General features: G+C 55.4%; 3 protein-coding genes across 3 annotated transcripts; 1 reads left to right on the top strand and 2 right to left on the bottom strand.

Annotated features, from left to right (window-relative positions):
- Nucleotides 1–28: 28 nt before the first annotated feature.
- CSUI_005826 (serine--trna ligase) lies at nucleotides 29–7389 on the bottom strand. The gene is made up of 9 exons (XM_068065994.1): nucleotides 5342–7389; nucleotides 4620–4736; nucleotides 4170–4204; nucleotides 3728–3835; nucleotides 2568–3037; nucleotides 2122–2203; nucleotides 1144–1205; nucleotides 564–626; nucleotides 29–258 (listed from the first exon to the last, which is right to left on the bottom strand). The coding sequence occupies exons 1-9, from the start codon at nucleotides 6336–6338 to the stop codon at nucleotides 108–110; spliced, it is 2085 nt and encodes a 694-aa protein (XP_067922032.1). The 5' UTR covers nucleotides 6339–7389; the 3' UTR covers nucleotides 29–107.
- Nucleotides 7390–9197: 1808 nt separating this feature from the next.
- Nucleotides 9198–12433, bottom strand: CSUI_005825 (pyrroline-5-carboxylate reductase). The gene is made up of 6 exons (XM_068065993.1): nucleotides 12310–12433; nucleotides 11691–11848; nucleotides 10917–11295; nucleotides 10350–10404; nucleotides 9788–9969; nucleotides 9198–9320 (listed from the first exon to the last, which is right to left on the bottom strand). The coding sequence occupies exons 1-6, from the start codon at nucleotides 12335–12337 to the stop codon at nucleotides 9262–9264; spliced, it is 861 nt and encodes a 286-aa protein (XP_067922031.1). The 5' UTR covers nucleotides 12338–12433; the 3' UTR covers nucleotides 9198–9261.
- Nucleotides 12434–13394: 961 nt separating this feature from the next.
- CSUI_005824 (uncharacterized protein) lies at nucleotides 13395–17034 on the top strand. The gene is made up of 2 exons (XM_068065992.1): nucleotides 13395–14991; nucleotides 15424–17034. Exons 1-2 carry the CDS (start codon nucleotides 13854–13856, stop codon nucleotides 15486–15488), a joined length of 1203 nt encoding a protein of 400 aa, XP_067922030.1. The 5' UTR covers nucleotides 13395–13853; the 3' UTR covers nucleotides 15489–17034.
- Nucleotides 17035–17036: the final 2 nt, after the last annotated feature.

The following is a 17036-nucleotide window of genomic DNA, read 5'->3' as shown; positions in this document are numbered from 1 at the left end:
ATTAGTGAGATTTCAGTGTGAGCGGGAAATGGCACAGCGCTCAGTAACGTGGGTTCGCGGGACAGAAGGGAAACCGGGGCAAGGACAGGAGCGGCTCTGAGTTGTCCTTACTGCAGCAACACCGCTGCTATCTTCCGAAGCCTTCGGTGTTCCCTCTCAGCCTGCTCGGGCGTGCAGATGACGACGGTCTCGACCTTCTCAAAAACCTGCTGTCGGATCAATCCTTTACTGCCTCTGCCGTACGCGCCGTCCTCCAGCCTGGGCTCAACGACATCCCAAAACAAATACTGGCCAGTCAAGTTCGTCTTGAGATCGTCAATCGGAACACATCTACACTCGCGTTCGCACGACGAAGCACCCGCCACTTAGCGCCAACTGCTTCGGTGTAGTGCTAAGCTATAGAGTTCAAACTGCGGGGCTGCGACCGTCCGCCGCGGGCCCAGCAAATGCCTCGTGCGGTCACAGGTAACTCACGAAGACAACTAACAGGCTGGCAGCTCACCAGTGCCGAACCAGAAAGGGCGTTTGTGACAGTAGCACTACAGGTCGGCGAGAGTACACACCTGAAGCAAGGGGTGGCCCCAACCAGGCGAATAGGTAGGTCTTCTTCAGCGAGAATGCGCTGCCTAGCCGTGTAAGAGAGACAAACAAAATCAAGGAACACCACGTGCTTCGAGGGGCCCTGCGGAAAAACTGTGGAGCCGCCAAGAGAAAAGACCATTCGGCCGCCCGCAGAGTTGGGGATACTCATTCACACTGTGACCTGAGGAGCACTGACAGCGGCCAGCGATATGCTTCTATTCTTGCAGAGATTGAGCTGCATCGCTAAATACGAACTGGCGCTCGGGTTTCTAGGGTAGAGCCCGCGAGAATAAACTGAGCAAGTCGCCGAAATAGAAGAGCGGAGGAAGCCTGCGATAGTAAGTAGAACAGGAGGGCGGTTGAACCGTACGAATACAACGCAAGCGAAGAGACAAGCGACAGCTAACTGAACTGATGTCGTGTGTCCACACGACACAGGTTTTGCTAACCCAGGCGTCATCTGGACTATTCTTGTGCAGAAGCGTGTGCTAGCTTGTGAGTAAGCGTGCATGGACGAAACAACTCCACGCCGCCTTTGGCCACCAAAAAAGCACCGGCTACCTGAAGAGACCGACAAGAGGCACCTCCGCGGTTGGAATGAGGAAGCCGTCTTCACCGGAAACCTGACGAACACACCAGAAAATTGCCGGCGAGCTAAAGACGACCATGACAACTGTGACTCCAGATCCGTGTCGAACGAGCAGTGGTCTACAAATAGCCCGCCAGAAAACGTGGTACACAACAGGCACCCCGCCGAAAAACTCAATCTCACTCTGATGCTGGGACCTCCTTTTTATTGATGCCTGGTCGCAGGCGAAGGCGAAGGTAGAGTGTGTGTTCCTTCAGTTTGTACAGGGCTATCTGAGTGATTTCCTGTCCATCTGCGACGCCGGCCTGGATCATCGGTCGGCCCGATGAGGCGAGAAGACGAACTTCAGCTTCATGAATTCTGCTATCAGTATGTCGCCTAGGCGCGTACTAGTCTTTCCGCGGACGCGTTCCAAGAAGCACTCGCGCACGACTCTATTTGTGGAGATGTGTGCAGACAGTCTAAGTTCCACTTCTACTATAGGTACATACAGGGAGAGATACAACAAATATACAGATACATATATATATGAACTTGCGCATATACATATATACATGTGCAGTAACGTATACAAACCCAGCTGACTCATTTTGTGACAAGAAGATCTCGGACATCTTTCTTTTAGAGAAACGAGTGTCACATAAACACACAGTCTGAGACCGCTCCGTGACGCGCGAAGCACGGGCTCGCCGAGGTCCGCACTAACTAGTTGAGTGATATAGGCCACGGTTTTTTCGCGGTTGCCATGGAGGCCGTAAAACGCAGATCGGGTTTCGCCGCCTGGCCAGCGGTCTCGACCAGAGTCATAGTTCCTTGGTTCTGTCCTCCACGTTTCCTGGCAGCTCTCCGGTACTGGGCTGGTCCGAAAGAAGAGCTCAGAAAAAGTTCTGCCGGCTGTCACGAATCGTGTGGCCGCATCCCCCCTGTTGGAGGCGTGCTTCAGCACTCACCTGCAGCTTCTTCGAACGAGACAGAGGGAAAAGAGCACTCTCCAGTCGAGGTAGTTGGCCGGTGCCTTCAATCGCGGATCGGCTGCGGAGTAAACGCAGACCCAGTGTCGTTCCCAGCTTTCTTGGGTTTCAGGTAGAAGAAGTATAAGATACCCGCGCTGCTTGCGGTGCGCCTCCGATGCTAACTGTACAGTGGTGTGAGTAAATCAATCCAGGCTTGCTTTTACGAGTTGTCGAGAGAACCTTTATCGGGACGCCGTCGTTTCGTTCAACAGCAGCTCTCGGACACTCGACGCGAGAGAACCTGTAACGTTTTGGCAGTTGACCGGTACGCTTTGTGGACGACCAATACGTGGAGCCGGTCAAAAGCAAAGTTTCAGGTATTCCAGCAATCACAGCCGCTGACAGCGTAGCAGCTCTCAGCCCGACTCAGAAGTGTTTCTTACCTCACAATGAGCGGTGCAAGCCCAACCTCCTGAAACTGATTAGTCCGAAGGATAAAGTCCAGGAAAAAATTCTTCAGCGCACGGTGCAGCTGCGCCACTGGTCCGCGGAGCGCGACATGTCGCCTGCCCGCCATTTTTGTTGTAGCGTCGGCATGAGTGTCTCCCTCAAAGGCCCTTATCAGGTCCGCGTGCCCTTTCATCTCGGAATACCCAACCCCGTCTTTTCTCTGGGAGGTATCCTCGGAGAAGCCGTTGTCAGGGGACGCAGAACTCCTCCTACCGACTATACCAGCCGGAGCGTCTGGCGTTTCGTCTTGCTCGTTGTTGAGATCTTCCACTGGTACTCTGGGGTCCTCGGTGGTGCTGTGGGCAGCGCCGACCTCGTCCCGGTGCACGTTTGCGCGAGACGACGAATGCGGCGTCCACCGCATGGTTTCTCTGTTTCCAGTAGCATCCGCACCCGAGGGGACCTGAGCACAGATTTGGTGACGACAGCGCACCAGCAGCACTAAACTACGGTAACAGCAGTTATACGCCCTCACAATGGACAACACACCAACACCTGTAGAAAAACCGAGAGGACCTGACACCACTAGGAGCATGCCACAGTCGAAAGTGAGAAGATTTCTTTCTGGTGGCTGGCTAAGCTGTCATGCCCTTGAACAACCAGCGCAGCTGTGGCCGCTTGTGTCTGCTCGGCACGCGAGCGAGTCTTGTTACTGTGAGGCTGTTCGGTCCGCTTGCCTGCTACGGGTGGCAAACATGCCGAACACTCCTAGTGTGAGGCGAGTCGGATGTCAGTCCGGACCGCCGTTTCGTACGCGAGAGTGAATCAAACAATCTGCGGCTGCGGAGTCTTCCGTCCTGCTCCGTGATCTTCCAATCGACAACGCCCTTAAACTCGACACTGGCAACACCAGGGGCGCCATCTCAGAGAGGAGAGAAAGAAAAGAACACAGTCCAAAGCGTCTCCTCTAGACGCAACCACAAATGACAGAGGTAAATACACGCTGTCGCCGTCGGGTTACCATTCTCTGTTGGGCAACATGCCACCAGCCGTTCGGAGTTCTGGACAACAGTACCGTTCCTAGAGGAAGCTGAGAACATCACCTCCCAAGGCGTACACAATGTCAACTCGACAGCAGAGAATCAAGACTTACCCTTTCGTCCAGCGCATTCGGTAGTCGTCGAATGATCAGCTCTGTCGCCTTTTCGCAGGCTCGAAGCTCGCGAAGACAAGCGGAGGCTTCTTTTCGACTTCGGGCCGCCTACAAAGAAGAAGAATCCCGGCAACGGGGAACGCTCCGAAAAAAGCAGGTAAAGCTGCTGAGCCGTGCCCCGTCGCCACGCGGGCGGTGCGGGCCGGTCCCTGGCTCTTTGCCGGCTCATTCGTTCAGGACCCGCATAAGCACAGTGTGATAGCAGTCAGGGGGGGCACGAGTGCTTGCACCAAAAAAGATGCGCGAAGGGTCAGCGTTCTGACGTACAAGACGTTCCCCCACCTCATAATATAAACTTGGAGGTCGGATAAACGATCCGGACTAGACAGCAAGAATGTTCATTTCTCCTAGTGCATCTTTGAATACAGAAGCTAGAGGCTACCTTGTGGAGCAATTCGGCGGCTCCGGCGCTCTGACCTGTAGGACAAGATGGGATGCCAGAAACAGGCAAGCGCACGTGCGCCGCTGAGATGCCACTATACCATCTGTTCAGCTTCAAACATGGCACCCCCTTCTGGCGTCCCTGCGTGCGGGAGAAAGGGCCACCGAGTGCCGTCATCCTAGTATACGGACACACGCCTCGGACGAAACATGTGGCCATTGTACGGCGCGCCCTGAGCTGATTACGTGTTTAACGTTGCAGTGGTCACCTCTCTATCATCAAGTTTCTGTAGCAATACGCCTCTCTACGTGCCCACTTTTCTGTTTATATCTTCAATCGGACAGCATGCGTGAACGCATCGCATACTGTTCATACGTCATAGAAACCGTCGGGAAGTGAGACCCTATAGTACTCAGGGCAGCATCGAAGCTCCTCCAAATAATAACTTACCAGAGACCACCACGGTCTTCTTGGAGTAATGCTCATAGTCAGCGGCACACTTCCGTCGCTCCGTGAACGCTCGCCAAGCTGCGAGCTGCAGCTGCCGCTGCTTGGGCAACAGCTCTTCTGCGGCAGAAGGCCGAAGAACGAAACACGCAACATGGACACCGCTCAGCAGGAGATCAGGCGTTAGCTGGTCTCGTCCCAGGTCTTTGATAGGGCAAGACGATGACGTGGGGCGTTCCCGGAACCCCCATGGCAGGTCTGGCAAGGACGAGCCGAACCGCTCAAAATGCGAAACAGGGGAGAATACAAGGTGCACTCGACTGGTACGAGGTCGTACATGTCCCTGACTTTCAGAGGACGGCAGCGTCGCAAGCGAAAAGCTAGATTACAAACAAGCGATGTTCCGGAATGTCCGAGTGTGGAGGGACGGCTCGATCTTCACTTGCAGGAGAAGCAGGAATAAATGTAGGGGCATTCGTATGTCTTGCCGTGTATCAGTAGACACACTCTTTCTATGGCATTTAGCTATTAGCTGCAATGCCGCAGTCCTTCGCGGAGAAGACGAAAACCGCCCGGTTGTGTTAAGCGACGCGAGATTATGCACCACTTCAGAACTCTGTTACCGTTGTCTCCTCGTTGTCTGTTGATCCGGCGCGTGGGAAGATAGCCCCGAAGACAACTACAAGACAAAGTTTCCTTCTTGCCTGTATTAACGTGTTTCTTACCAGTCAGCTTTCGGGCGGCCTCCACAAGGTCCTCCGGCTCGTGACGCCTCAACAAGACATCCACGACTTCCTCTCCCCTTTCAGCCAGGTGTCGAATATTCATCATTTCCAGTCTTCGTTCCTTGCCGTCAGTCTTTGGTTGCGGTGTGAGGCCTGTCCCTCCAGAAATTTGTTCGTTAGCAGTTGGTCTCCCCTTCGCCTTCCTACACGCCTCCCTCGGGCTATCACCTATGGCCACCGCTTCCCTATCGAAGCGGCACGGGTTCTGCGACGAAGTCTCACCATTTCCCTGTACATTCTGTCCGTCCTCCGCTTTCCCCGCCTGAATAGCCCGCAGATCCCAAGGTCGGGAGGTGCACCGGCAGAATGGATACGGACCTGCAAGAAGACAGGGCTTTTTAGGAGCAAGTCCGCAGCGACCGCGCCCTCCGCATAAAACTTCGCAGAGCCTAAACAGTCGAAAGCCTCGACGCAGAGCGTCTGAACAGAAGGGTCCACCCAAACTAAGGAAACTGGCCAGGGCTCGAAATTTGCTGGGGGGTCGCGGAAAGAAAAGAGAAGAGCGGACAAGCTGTGCAGATTCACCGGAGCGCGCAGATCGTATCAACGGAGAGGAGACAGTCGGCTGCCCCAGGTGCCCTTGGGATGCTTGCCTCAGACCCGTCAGCTTCCTCGCGGCTTCAAATCTCCTCTGAAGGAAAACTCGAGATATATCCGCGCTGCCACGTGAAGAACTAGAATGAGGGACAGTGTGCTTGTGAGAAAAGAGAAGGTGGATGGACAGATGCGGAGAAGTTAGAGTGACACTGGTACAGGCGAGCGACACAAGGGCAGACAGAGGAAAAAGAGACAGAAAAAAGAACAATAAGAAAGGCCTACATGTCCGGCAGGGTGGGGGGGTGCACAGGGAGAGTCGGGGAGCAGTAGAGTCCACTTTATCGTTGTGCGCTGTCGGCGAGCCGTCGGGTGAACTCCGTTTTCGTGTGTTGTTCCCCATTCTACTCGAGTTCTCTACCTTACGCCAGAAAAACGCATGCAATGACCCAGGTACCTTCGGGCACACGCGCCTGTGTTTGAGAGATGGAGACAGGTCCTAGGCAAAGAAGGAACATTCCTTCGCACATCGCGCAGCCACCTGCAGCTGTGTAGAAGCGATCCGCGGTTGCGGCCAGGTGTACGAAACCTTCCCTAGCTGGTGCTTTTCTTCCGAAGACGCACGCTGAAGCACCCAGTCCTCTGGAGTCTGCATCCATTCCTTCACGTGCTCGATCTGTCGGATAGTATTCCACACTCTGAGCTCGTAGCAGGATAGTACCAGACAGTTTGGCCTCAACATAGTAGTTGTGGTGTGTGCGGGAGGCGATATACTAGCACAGACAGGGCGTCTCGCCCCGAGAGAAGCTCTTTTCTTGAAGCCTTGCGGATGACGGCAAGACCGTGTCGGGTTAGGATTTCCACAGGTAAGCTAAGGGTTGTGGAGAGCTCAAGATAGGGGACCGGTGTGTCCGGCGTTCCAGGTCCGACTGCCGCCGAAGATACTGAGTTCCGGAAAGCCAAAGGGGATGACAGGCCGTAGTGCAAAGCCTTTCAGCTGCAGGCCGCCACTGGTATCAGTTTTCATCAACCTGAAGGAATGGGGAGGAGGCAAGCAATCATTCCGGCTCGAGCGACTCAGTACGTCCTTCGACGTAGGCACTGAGAGAATCGCACGTCTGGAGTTCTGGTCCGCTTCTGAAAAGCAGCCGTGGATGAAACATCTTGAATGCGAATAACCGGGCGAAAACTAGACAGTTAGCAGCTGAAAGGGCGAAAGTAGAGCACAGTCTTCGGATCAGCTTGCTCGGCTGAAATGGGAGTTGCCCGCCTTCTCCGCTTAGCCCGGGGGCTGCGGGGCTTGCAGACACACGCTGCCAGTCAACCAAACAGCAACTCCCGAGTGTGCCAGGAACTTTACAAAAGGTGAAACCGCGGAGGAGAAAAAGAGGGACAGCAAGCGGTGTTCTTCTACGCTTTCTCCACAATGTGGAAACCGAGTGGACAGATTCTCGAATTCAGCATGCCAGTGTATGCATGCGAAGGTTGGCCATTCGGGGCCGGAGCATCGAAACCCCATCACCCATGGTGCGGGTCCTCAAAAGGGCCTTGAGTCACTCAACGGCGCCTGGTGCAAGCTGCCGAGATCGGAAGAGCCCAGAAAACGTCGTGGTAAGGCGTCGCGAGGCCATTGAGAAATCCCAATCTTTCAGCGAAGCCAAACTCAATCGGATGTTCGAGCTCAACCTGATGCACCTCGTTTGTATCCTGACACTTGACTGCGTGGCTACTTTCTCGGCAGCAGCGACTCGTCGCTAGCGGCCACCTCGCCGCGCCAACACGAAGTATCAGTCTCTGGTGCCAACCCCGACACGGGGTCCGGCCGATTCTGCCACTACATCGTGACGCCGAACGCAAACAAATCATACGCACCAAACAACCGCGCCATAAAGAACCAGAGCCGCACTCCAGCAGCACGGGGTGCGCTCCCAACGTTCTGTCATCGTCCCTCCTTTCGCTGTGGGACCGGCTTCGCCGGCCGCGCGTGACGCCATGCTCCCGACCTGGTACGGGTTGTCCACTCCAACTAGTACTGTCGACAATCCTATGTGTTTCAGTTGCGCAAGGGTAACGAGCTAACGCATGTGACAGGCTAACCACCGCCCTCGTTGAGTGTAACAGACTAGCCTGAGGTTCAAGCGGCTTGGTGAGGCTAGCACCTTCACGTGGACTAAACACTGAACGCAGGCGCCTTCCCTTGCTACCAGCAGAGCCGCCGCGGGCTACGGTCTTCGCGACACATGTGAACCTTAGAGGCTACCGGTGAAAACCGAAAAGTGGCACGACGCGTCCACAACTCGTTCAACGCGTGCGAAGATGTGTCGATCCACACAGTTCCTTGCACGACGTTCAAGTCGGGGTGCCATAGGCGTCAGCGTCGCTACCCACTTCACAATCCGGAACTTCGCTACACTCCTTCAGATATCTATAGCAGACAGGGCCACGCGCCTTGTCCACAATTTCGAGTTTAGATCAGTTCACACGACAAGGTTTGCAGAAGCTGATTTTCACCGCACTCCCGACCGCACTGCGGCCTCGACTGTACGGATATGACTTGCCCTATTCCGACAGCCAACCTGCTCGCATCTGGCCCTGTTACAGTGGCACGGCGAGACGACGGGATGGGCTTTCATAGCCCTGACAAAACATTGTTTTGGCCATCGCCGGTGCCGTTAACATGTTTGCCTGCATATATTGATGGTGCACACGGCTCCGTCACCTTCACCCATCGCAGCCCTTTTGGCCTTTAGTTTGTTGTACTGGAAGGCGGTCCGTCGTGGTGGCCCGCTGTACTGCTACTGCAACCTAACAACAACGGAGCTCGGGGGGGCTTCTGTACCCTCGGATGCAGACGAAATCCCTGGAAATCAGGGAAAAGTCACACACGGAGCCACCTGTTCACGCACTTTCAATTCGGTGGCGTCTGAGACCATCTGGAGCTCTTGAAGTGATCGGTATGCGGTTGGCAATTAGTGCCGAGATTTCATACAGATAGAGACGCCCGGCTCAACTGGAAACAGTCGTGGACAGTAATCGGTGGCGTTGTCCGAAGTACACGCCTTCTCGTTCTCAAACAAAACGAGACCTGAGCGCGGGATCCAAGACCTGGACACTCGCTCACACTTGCGACGCTGGGCACTCCCTTATCCCCTAGCCGCATCAGTTCGCGATCGTCAATGCGTTGCTACAACGACGGTCAACACTACCGGACGATGGATACGGAGGTCCGTGCAGCCCGACGCACTTTCGCGTACGTTGTCTCATGCTGTTGCGCCAACTCCAGGTCGGCAAGAACGGCGCGTACCTTCCGCGGCATAGCTGTAAAGTCACAGCAGCTCAACGTCAGGCTCCGCAGGTACCATCGATTGGTCAACTGCCTGCAGCACTGAGGGTACACAGGAGAAAACAGACGCAGATGACTGACGTTCGCCACATTGGATTTACAGACACGTAAGCAGCAGGAGGCCATAGCCACAGAGTGGCTGGTTTCGCGGACATCAGCTCCCTCTGATGACACGCCTGTCTGCGACCAGATCACAAGGGCCCACAAGTACCGCATCACGCAGAGCGTGAACGACTCTTCGGATCAGCTCGCCCTCCTCCGCTTCTGCGTTAGTTTGAAGACACTAAGACTTCCTCGCACGCCACCGCAGTCTCCGCTCTGAAAACACCTTGGTAAGTTGTTCCGTTCCAACGAAGCAGACTGTGCAATATATCGCATGCCGTCAACCCGGTTTGGTCTGCGGGAAAACGGCCCCAGCGAAACGCGTAAACCAAGTCTCCCGCCTGCTGTCCCCAGCTCACCGTGTGAGTGTTCTTGAGAGTCGCCGTGGCAAACACACGGTTTCTTACCCGCATTCGTAAAGCCGTACCGATCCAGAGTGGCAACACCCATGATTGTCGCGCCAGCTGGCCAGATGGTTTCTTCCTTCAGCTCTCCAATAGTCTTCACGTGCGCGCGGGCGCGGGCCAACTCAGCGGCACCCCTCACTGTGTCAACTGCCAAGCTCGAGGCCACATTGCGTGGTAGCCCACTTACACACCAGAAATGGAAGAAGAAAAACGGGTGTAGTTCGCGTGAGCCGTCCTTAGAACCGTATAACGGTTGGGAAAAGCGTGTAACTGGTCCTGCTCGCAGGTGTTCCCGAGGTGGCATAGTGCACGCCTCAGTTTGGGCACTGAGCTGTCGAGTGGCCGCACAACCATGTGACATATCCGAAGGGTCAAAGTGACCGGTGATTCCGTGAACCATTAATGGAACAAGGCAATACAGAGGGGCGCTTTATTGAAGGCCAGTGGTTACAGCGTTTCGCTGAAGTAACAGCAAACTGACAACGCTGCTTAACTGACCATCCCCCGGCTCTGCTTCACTCAGCAACTTTCGGAAGTCGCCTCGGCTCTGACATGGACTTACTTTTTCACACCAGCGTCGCTCAGCGACTCAAGCAAGACGAAAATGAATGCCGGGCCTACACCAACAATAACACAGCACACACTGCCTCGCACTGCGTCCGCCTAGGGCCTGCACCCAGTCACAGTGCCCAAGACTCCAGGACGGATGACGGCAGTCGCCTCTGCTCTCGTGATCAAACTGTGGCAGGTTTACGAGCACTTGGGCGTTTCTTCACCTGTGGTAGCAATACAGTCAAATACACACAACTGGAGTCGTTCGGTCGCAGCTGCGCATCATGCACAGCAGCCTCATGCCAGTTGTAAAAAAAAAAAGGAAACTGCTACGTCCGCAGGCCTGCACAGCTGCATGGCTCTCTGCGGTTGCGCGAGAGGTGCAGCTCAAACGCATCGGCTGAGTCGTTGAAGGAGAACGTCAGCGAGCTACTCGAGTTGTTCTTTTACAACAGATTCATCGAAGCCGGGACACGCACGCCCATGCCGACACACTACCGCGAGGTTGGCGACAAGTGGCAAAACAAGAAGTGTCGAGCAGGGATTGACGCGGAACTTCCTCCTGTTCTTTTTTTACCCGATCCTCCAAGAGCCGCACATGCGTTCATGTACTTTTCCTCAATGCGGTAGCACACACCGCAGCTGGTGAGCAGAGCCATGATGACCTTGCCATCTTCTTGAGTACAGTCGGGACCCAAGCAGAACACACTGACGCCGTGACCTGACTGGCAGGCGACGTTCGGTAGAAGTCGGGCAATTCGTCTATTGCCTTCGACTCGCTGCCCTAGCCGGGCCTTCTCTACAGAGACAGTCTCAACGAGCTTCGAGAGCGACACGCCTATAGTAATTGAGACGATGAGTTGCCGGCTACCGTCGATCACGTGTGCGAAGGCGCGGACCAACTGAAGCGCCTCTGACGAGCTCACTGATATAAAAATGATGTCCATCAAGCTTAGCTGCAACAGTATACACGAGACTCGACAGGCAAACACAAAAAGCTTCCTTCGCCTATCGCCGCGACGGCACGATGCCATGACTTTCCGTACCCTCGAACGTTTCTGAAACAAACCGGCGACGCCACGAACACATCGTGTGTGTGCCCTGGGGGTGCAACAATGCCGGATGATTGAGCGAGTGATGATGGCTGCGTCGATGGTGCCCTCCACTTTGAGAGCGTGCGTATTAGCAGCTGTTTACTACGATGCGCCGTTCAAAAAGCATACTCCGCACGCTCACGCGATAGTTCTTAAGGATACAGATGTTAGTGCGCACTGTTGCCTGCAAGGAAGCTGACGCCGGAAGCTACCAAAACAGGGACTCTGGGATGCGTGGGTTCGGCGATGGGACATACCTCATCAGGGCTGTGGACAGCCAGGTATCCGTTCTCAATTGCTAGCTCTCGCTTCGCCTCGCTGCGTACAAGCATGTGGATCTCTGACGGCAACACACGCTTAGACGCGGTGAAGCCCTTCGCCAGTGCGAAAGCCATGGTGCCCGCGCCTACGAATGCTGAGAGGCCATTACAGGCGACAAAACGATGGAAAAGCACAGTAAGTCGTCCCCCGCGAGAAACTGGGGAGTGTGGACAGAGGCGTCTGCCCGCTCGTGCAGCGACTCGGCAACAGTTTGAGAAAAATTCAACACGAAGAGTGCCCTGGGGCAACCTGAGTACAGCTGATGGTGTTCTCTTGTCAGAGCGGCGCGTCAGGTAACCTGAGCTTCAACTAGTATGGACGATTCAGGCATGCGAGTATCGCAAAAGCCCCTCTAAACCCCGCAGTCAGCACACACCCAAGGCACTCCTGGCGACTGCGGGTACACTCTACGCCAAAGGTAATAACGCGAGCAGTCCTCTTCTGGCAGAACATCGAAAATGGATGGCTCCTACGTATGCTGCCTCCTGCTCCTTTTCATTCCTGCATGTTATTTTGCCTTTCTTGCGTCTAGTAGATTAATCTTGCTTTCCTCACCAATTTTCTTGCGCAGTCGTTCACCCATCTCTAGCAGGGCCTTCCAGCAGAAAAAAACAGAGCCGGGAAAGTCCGAGGCACGTTCGCGACCGAAATCAGCGGAACAGTAAGAGAGCGTGCTACTGCTCAAGAACAAAATGTACACAACAGAGAGGAAGATGACAAGTATCAACTTGAACTGGCAAGTGTTGGATCGTTCCCGTTCGGCCGTCTGCTGACTACGAAGGTCACGCGCACACACGAGGAAGGTCTCCGACTTCAACTGCCTCAACGCCTTTGGTAAGGAAACTGGGAGTCACCTCAGCCTCCACCGCTCGCACAGACTCCCGGTGGCTCCCACCGCAACTCACCGGACACAAGGGACGATTGAGAAAGCAGAAGCTGCGTCATGCTCAACAGGACGGCTCCTAATTACTGCGAGACAGGAAAAGCTCTACTCACCGATTGTCTTGGTATCTGAGGACCCCCTGTTTCGCGAAACTCTCGTCCCCTATCACACAACTAGTCGCGCACACGTGTAGACAGACACCCGCGTCGTTTGCTCGCGGGGGTGACTCTTTTCAACGAGTTCGAGCCAGGCTCTACGAACACGGCAGCATGCACTGCTCCCCTTAAACACACAAGGCGAGACAGTGAGGGACGGGAGAAGAGAGAACGCCGGGCGCGGTTGAACACGGCCGCCGTTGTGAAGGTTTGTGTCTGCACGGCCAGTATGGCGGACAAGGTTCGCCGCCTCAACAGCGCACACTTTACGTGCTTGCAGCAGTGCCGGCTGAGAGATTCCCCAGCTATGAAGACTCAAGCTTCTCCATGACTTGAGAAGAGCTGCTATGTCCTGCAGAGGTTTTCTAACGGTAGCCAGGTCCTCTTGAAGAAAGCAAAAGAATGGCATGGAGACACGTCACATGCTCACTGTCGCATTGCTACTAGCCGCTGATGCCCCTGTCTCCCGCAGTGCCACTAGAGTCTCGAGGTACCCCGGCGAGGTCAGTCAAGAGAGTGGGGTTGCTTTTGGCTGCAGCAGCGCCCTCGCTCGCCGCGAAGTCGAAAAGTTTTCGGAAAGCAGCATCACTCATTCTGCGTGGGTCACCGGTCACTTCAGAACTTAAGAGGTCTGCTGACAATTCTTTCCTGGACATGTCAGCTGCAGGGCATGCAGCCGAAGCCGCACTCGTGGGCGGTGGCGATTGCTGCGCCTTTTTACATCTCTTGACTGCTGAGCAGGTAATGCTTCGTCCCGCACTTGTTACTGGAGTCGACGCAGACAGTTGGACAGTGCACCCTCGCTGCGTTGCCTACTGCATGTTCTCCGCTCGTTCACGCCTACGCACAGCGTTTGCAGTCCCGTTGAGCGGCGTTCTTCCATACTTGCTCGTCAGTTTCGCTGTCGGCCACGCTGGTTGTGGGAGTGAGTCGATGGGACGCAGCTGAACAGTACATAAAGCAGGTGACAGGACCAGAAGTGTCGTTTTCCGTCAGGCTTCGCATTAGGCCACTCGCGCGCCAGCTGGTACGAAGACAACCAGTTTTCGCGTTGCTCGTGCATGGTGACGCGTCTGAGAAGAAGACATGCTGCCATAGCTGCTTTCCGGAAGAGGTTGCAAGGCGGTGCACTCGCTAGGTCTGTCACAGGGCGGCATGCATTCACATGGGACTCTTTACGAAGAGGACCTGCCAACGTAGAGTTGTTGTTCCGGCCAACGGGGAAGATGGAAAATTCCCTAGCTGTGGCTGTGCAACCGACGTCTCCGGAGGTGACCGCTGGCGATCTTTCGTTGGAAGCCGAGAAGGGCGTGTCGTTTTCGTCGCTCGAGGAGGCATTTGTCGCCAGCCTTGAGCTCGTCGCCTCTCTGCAGCACGCCGTCAGGCTTCTGTTGGATGCTCGCTCATGCAGATCTGAGCAAGACTTCCAGACTGCCGAAGCAAGAGCACAAGAGGCAATCGTCCAGAGCTCCGGGTTCAGCTGTGACCCGTCAGACTATGCGTGCTTGTTATGTCGGGGTGACAGTCGTCCAACGCCGCGAGAGAAATGTGAGTCGGCTGGGAGCGATGGCGTTCCCGTCGAGCGCGGGAGGCTAAGTGAACTGCACAGTGACAACCATTTCCGCTTGCGAGAAAGAAACTATGTCAAAAAAACTGGGCCGGAACAACGGGAGGGCCAGACAGAATCAACAAGAGAAAGGTATGTACGGAAGTCGAGGGCGGCCATGCATTGCTGCCGCAGTGCCCTGGAGCCACAGTACGAGCTATCATTGTGTAAGGCGCTCTTAATGCTGCAGCAGTTGGGAGGAGATGACAGCGGCTCTCTGTCGAGTGTCAGGACAAGTTTTGTGAGTGGACCTCCACCGCTACCAACCCGTGCTCCAGTGACAGACATCTCGTCTCGTGAAGGCTCGCCTGGGGCGACATCACTGGAGGTGGAGAGACACCGCCACGCGAGAAGGAGGTACCCAGCCGACGCATCGAAGAAGGGCGGTGTGAATGCAGGCAAGCTGATTTCCCGGACAGCCCCGACAGTGAGAGCAGTCGGCACCGACAACGTGATGGAGATGTTACTCAAGGTGCGCTTGCTCCAACAGGCCCAGCAGCTACTGCGCGCGGATCTACTAATGATGCGCAAACACCAGGTTCTTCACCAGCAGCGTCTAGAAAGTGCTGTCCAAGCGGCTGTCAAGCGGCACGGTGAGCCCGGGGACAAGGTACTTTAGTTGTCTACGTCCCAGCTGTGGCCGGACTAGTGTTGCGGTGAACTGTTTTCGTAAGGATTTTAGGCTTTCTGATAGATAGCGTTCCTGTCTGGTTAGGTTACCTTGGACCATCCGCCCGAAGACCAACTGTCTCCACTCCTCTCCTATTTCTGGTAAGGCGGATGCCGCACTGCAGGCGGGACAGAATTTTGCAGGGGTGCGTGGAGTGGGTGCATCTTCTCCCCGCCCCAGGGACGCGAAGATGCACCCATTCCACGCACCCCTGCAAATTCAGCGGAGGGTGCCACAGCTCGAGAGTCCCTCCGTAATTCGTGTTCCGCGCCGCGTTCTTTGACGATCAGCTAAAGCTACCTGGGTCATCCGTGCTGACGGTCCGAGTGATCAGTATGCGTACGTGTGCGTGTAGAGCTGGAGAGAGATTCTCTAGTCAGCAGACTTCAAAAGCTGGCAGCCCTGCTCCAAAGGAAATGACACGTCTGCTCCAGGCGCGCATCCCGGGCAGTGAGGTGTTGGCGGAAGCGGTTACCGCCGCTCCCGGACTTGCGGACAGCAGCAGGCGTTCGTTCCTGGCGGCCATTTAGCCGTCGAGTCGCATCCGGTTAAAAGTATTCTTTGATTCAAGGCCCAGCGCTTGCCAGAAATATGGAAGCCGTTTCGTTATGGTAAACTCGGCCCCACTCGGTGAGCGTGGTTACTCTGTGGCCGTGTAGCCGTTCACTGGTTTCCTAAAGTGGTACTTCAATTTACCGGTAAGTACGTGGTTGCCGAGCCCATTCTCAGCAGTTTATTATGGCTTAGGAGTTTACTTGGTATCTTGGTGAGCTCAGCCATTTCGGGCAACCCTGGGCAGTCACCGGAAGACTCCTCAGCCCGCTGTTTACGTCAAAAAAGAAGAAAACTTCCACTGAAGTAACGGACGCCGCTGCCGTGGCCGAGTGGAAGCGAAGAGGGATCTTTTGCAGATTCCAAGTAGAGGCGGCGCCGTATGACGCTCCCCGTGCGCCGGGCCGCGCGAACCGATTTGATCAGACTACAGTGACTCAGGCCCACGTGAGGACAGTCCAAGCGCCGAAGCAAATGACACCAGCGTGCGCCTCAGCTGGCCCGTAGTACGTGATTTCGTCAGGTTCTTTCCGCTGTGCCTGGATACGGTGTGCGCTCAGCGCCTGTTTGCATCCTTGCTCAGCTCGCCGTCGCAAGCTTAAGGCTGACGACGAAGACGGTGCCACTGCAGTGTGGAGGGGTGGCAGCGGTCTGGGGACCGAGGTCGGTTCCACAGCGAAATGCCTAGGGAATAGGGCCCTGAAGTAGGCACGTGACTCACGAGCCAGAAAAGCAGGCGACGAGCTCCTGCCCTCGGAAGCTTCCGCGGAAAACCGACCCTATGTCAGTAGGGTGCGACAGTCGTAAGGAGTGGCTGTCACAGGCATGTGTCTGGGATACACGGTTGTGTGTGCCACCAAGCACTTCGTTTTGCGCGACACACCGGCTTCGAGTATACTGGCCCCGACGGGCGGTGAAGGCTCCACGGGATCACACCCCGTGCCGTGCTAAACAGAACAGCGAGTTACATCAGTTCACGAAGGAGACTAAAGTTTCGACCTGAGTCAGTTCTTTTTCAGAAGTGCCGGCGACAGTTGTGTCAAGCGATGGGAGGCTCCATCAAAACACCAGTCTGTAGAGAATGTAAAAGAAACTCCCTGCTACCCGAGTTCGATCCGGGAACTCGTTCCCGATATGGCAGCTCATGTTGGGTCACTGCCGTAGTCGTTCGAGAATGACTTACAGCCTTGCAAGACAGGATCGGAACTGCGTCTCCTGCAATTCACCGGTGCATGTCTGGGCTCATTCACAGCCCTGCCCCTCGTTGCATGGCTTTTTCGTCGGACAAAGAACCGGCCGGGGGGACTACACGGCAATACATTGGGGCTAGCGAAGTCGAGCATTTCCGTCAGCGGCGCACCTCCGGGCCAGCCCAAAGGCTTGCGGGACCCAGGTGTAACGACACCCCCGCAACCA

The sequence above is a fragment of the Cystoisospora suis genome (assembly GCF_002600585.1).
Source record: "Cystoisospora suis strain Wien I chromosome Unknown contig_2832, whole genome shotgun sequence".
Lineage (NCBI taxonomy): Eukaryota > Apicomplexa > Conoidasida > Eucoccidiorida > Sarcocystidae > Cystoisospora > Cystoisospora suis.
Note: the sequence above shows the minus strand (reverse complement) of the source record. Positions and strands in the feature narration are given on the sequence as shown.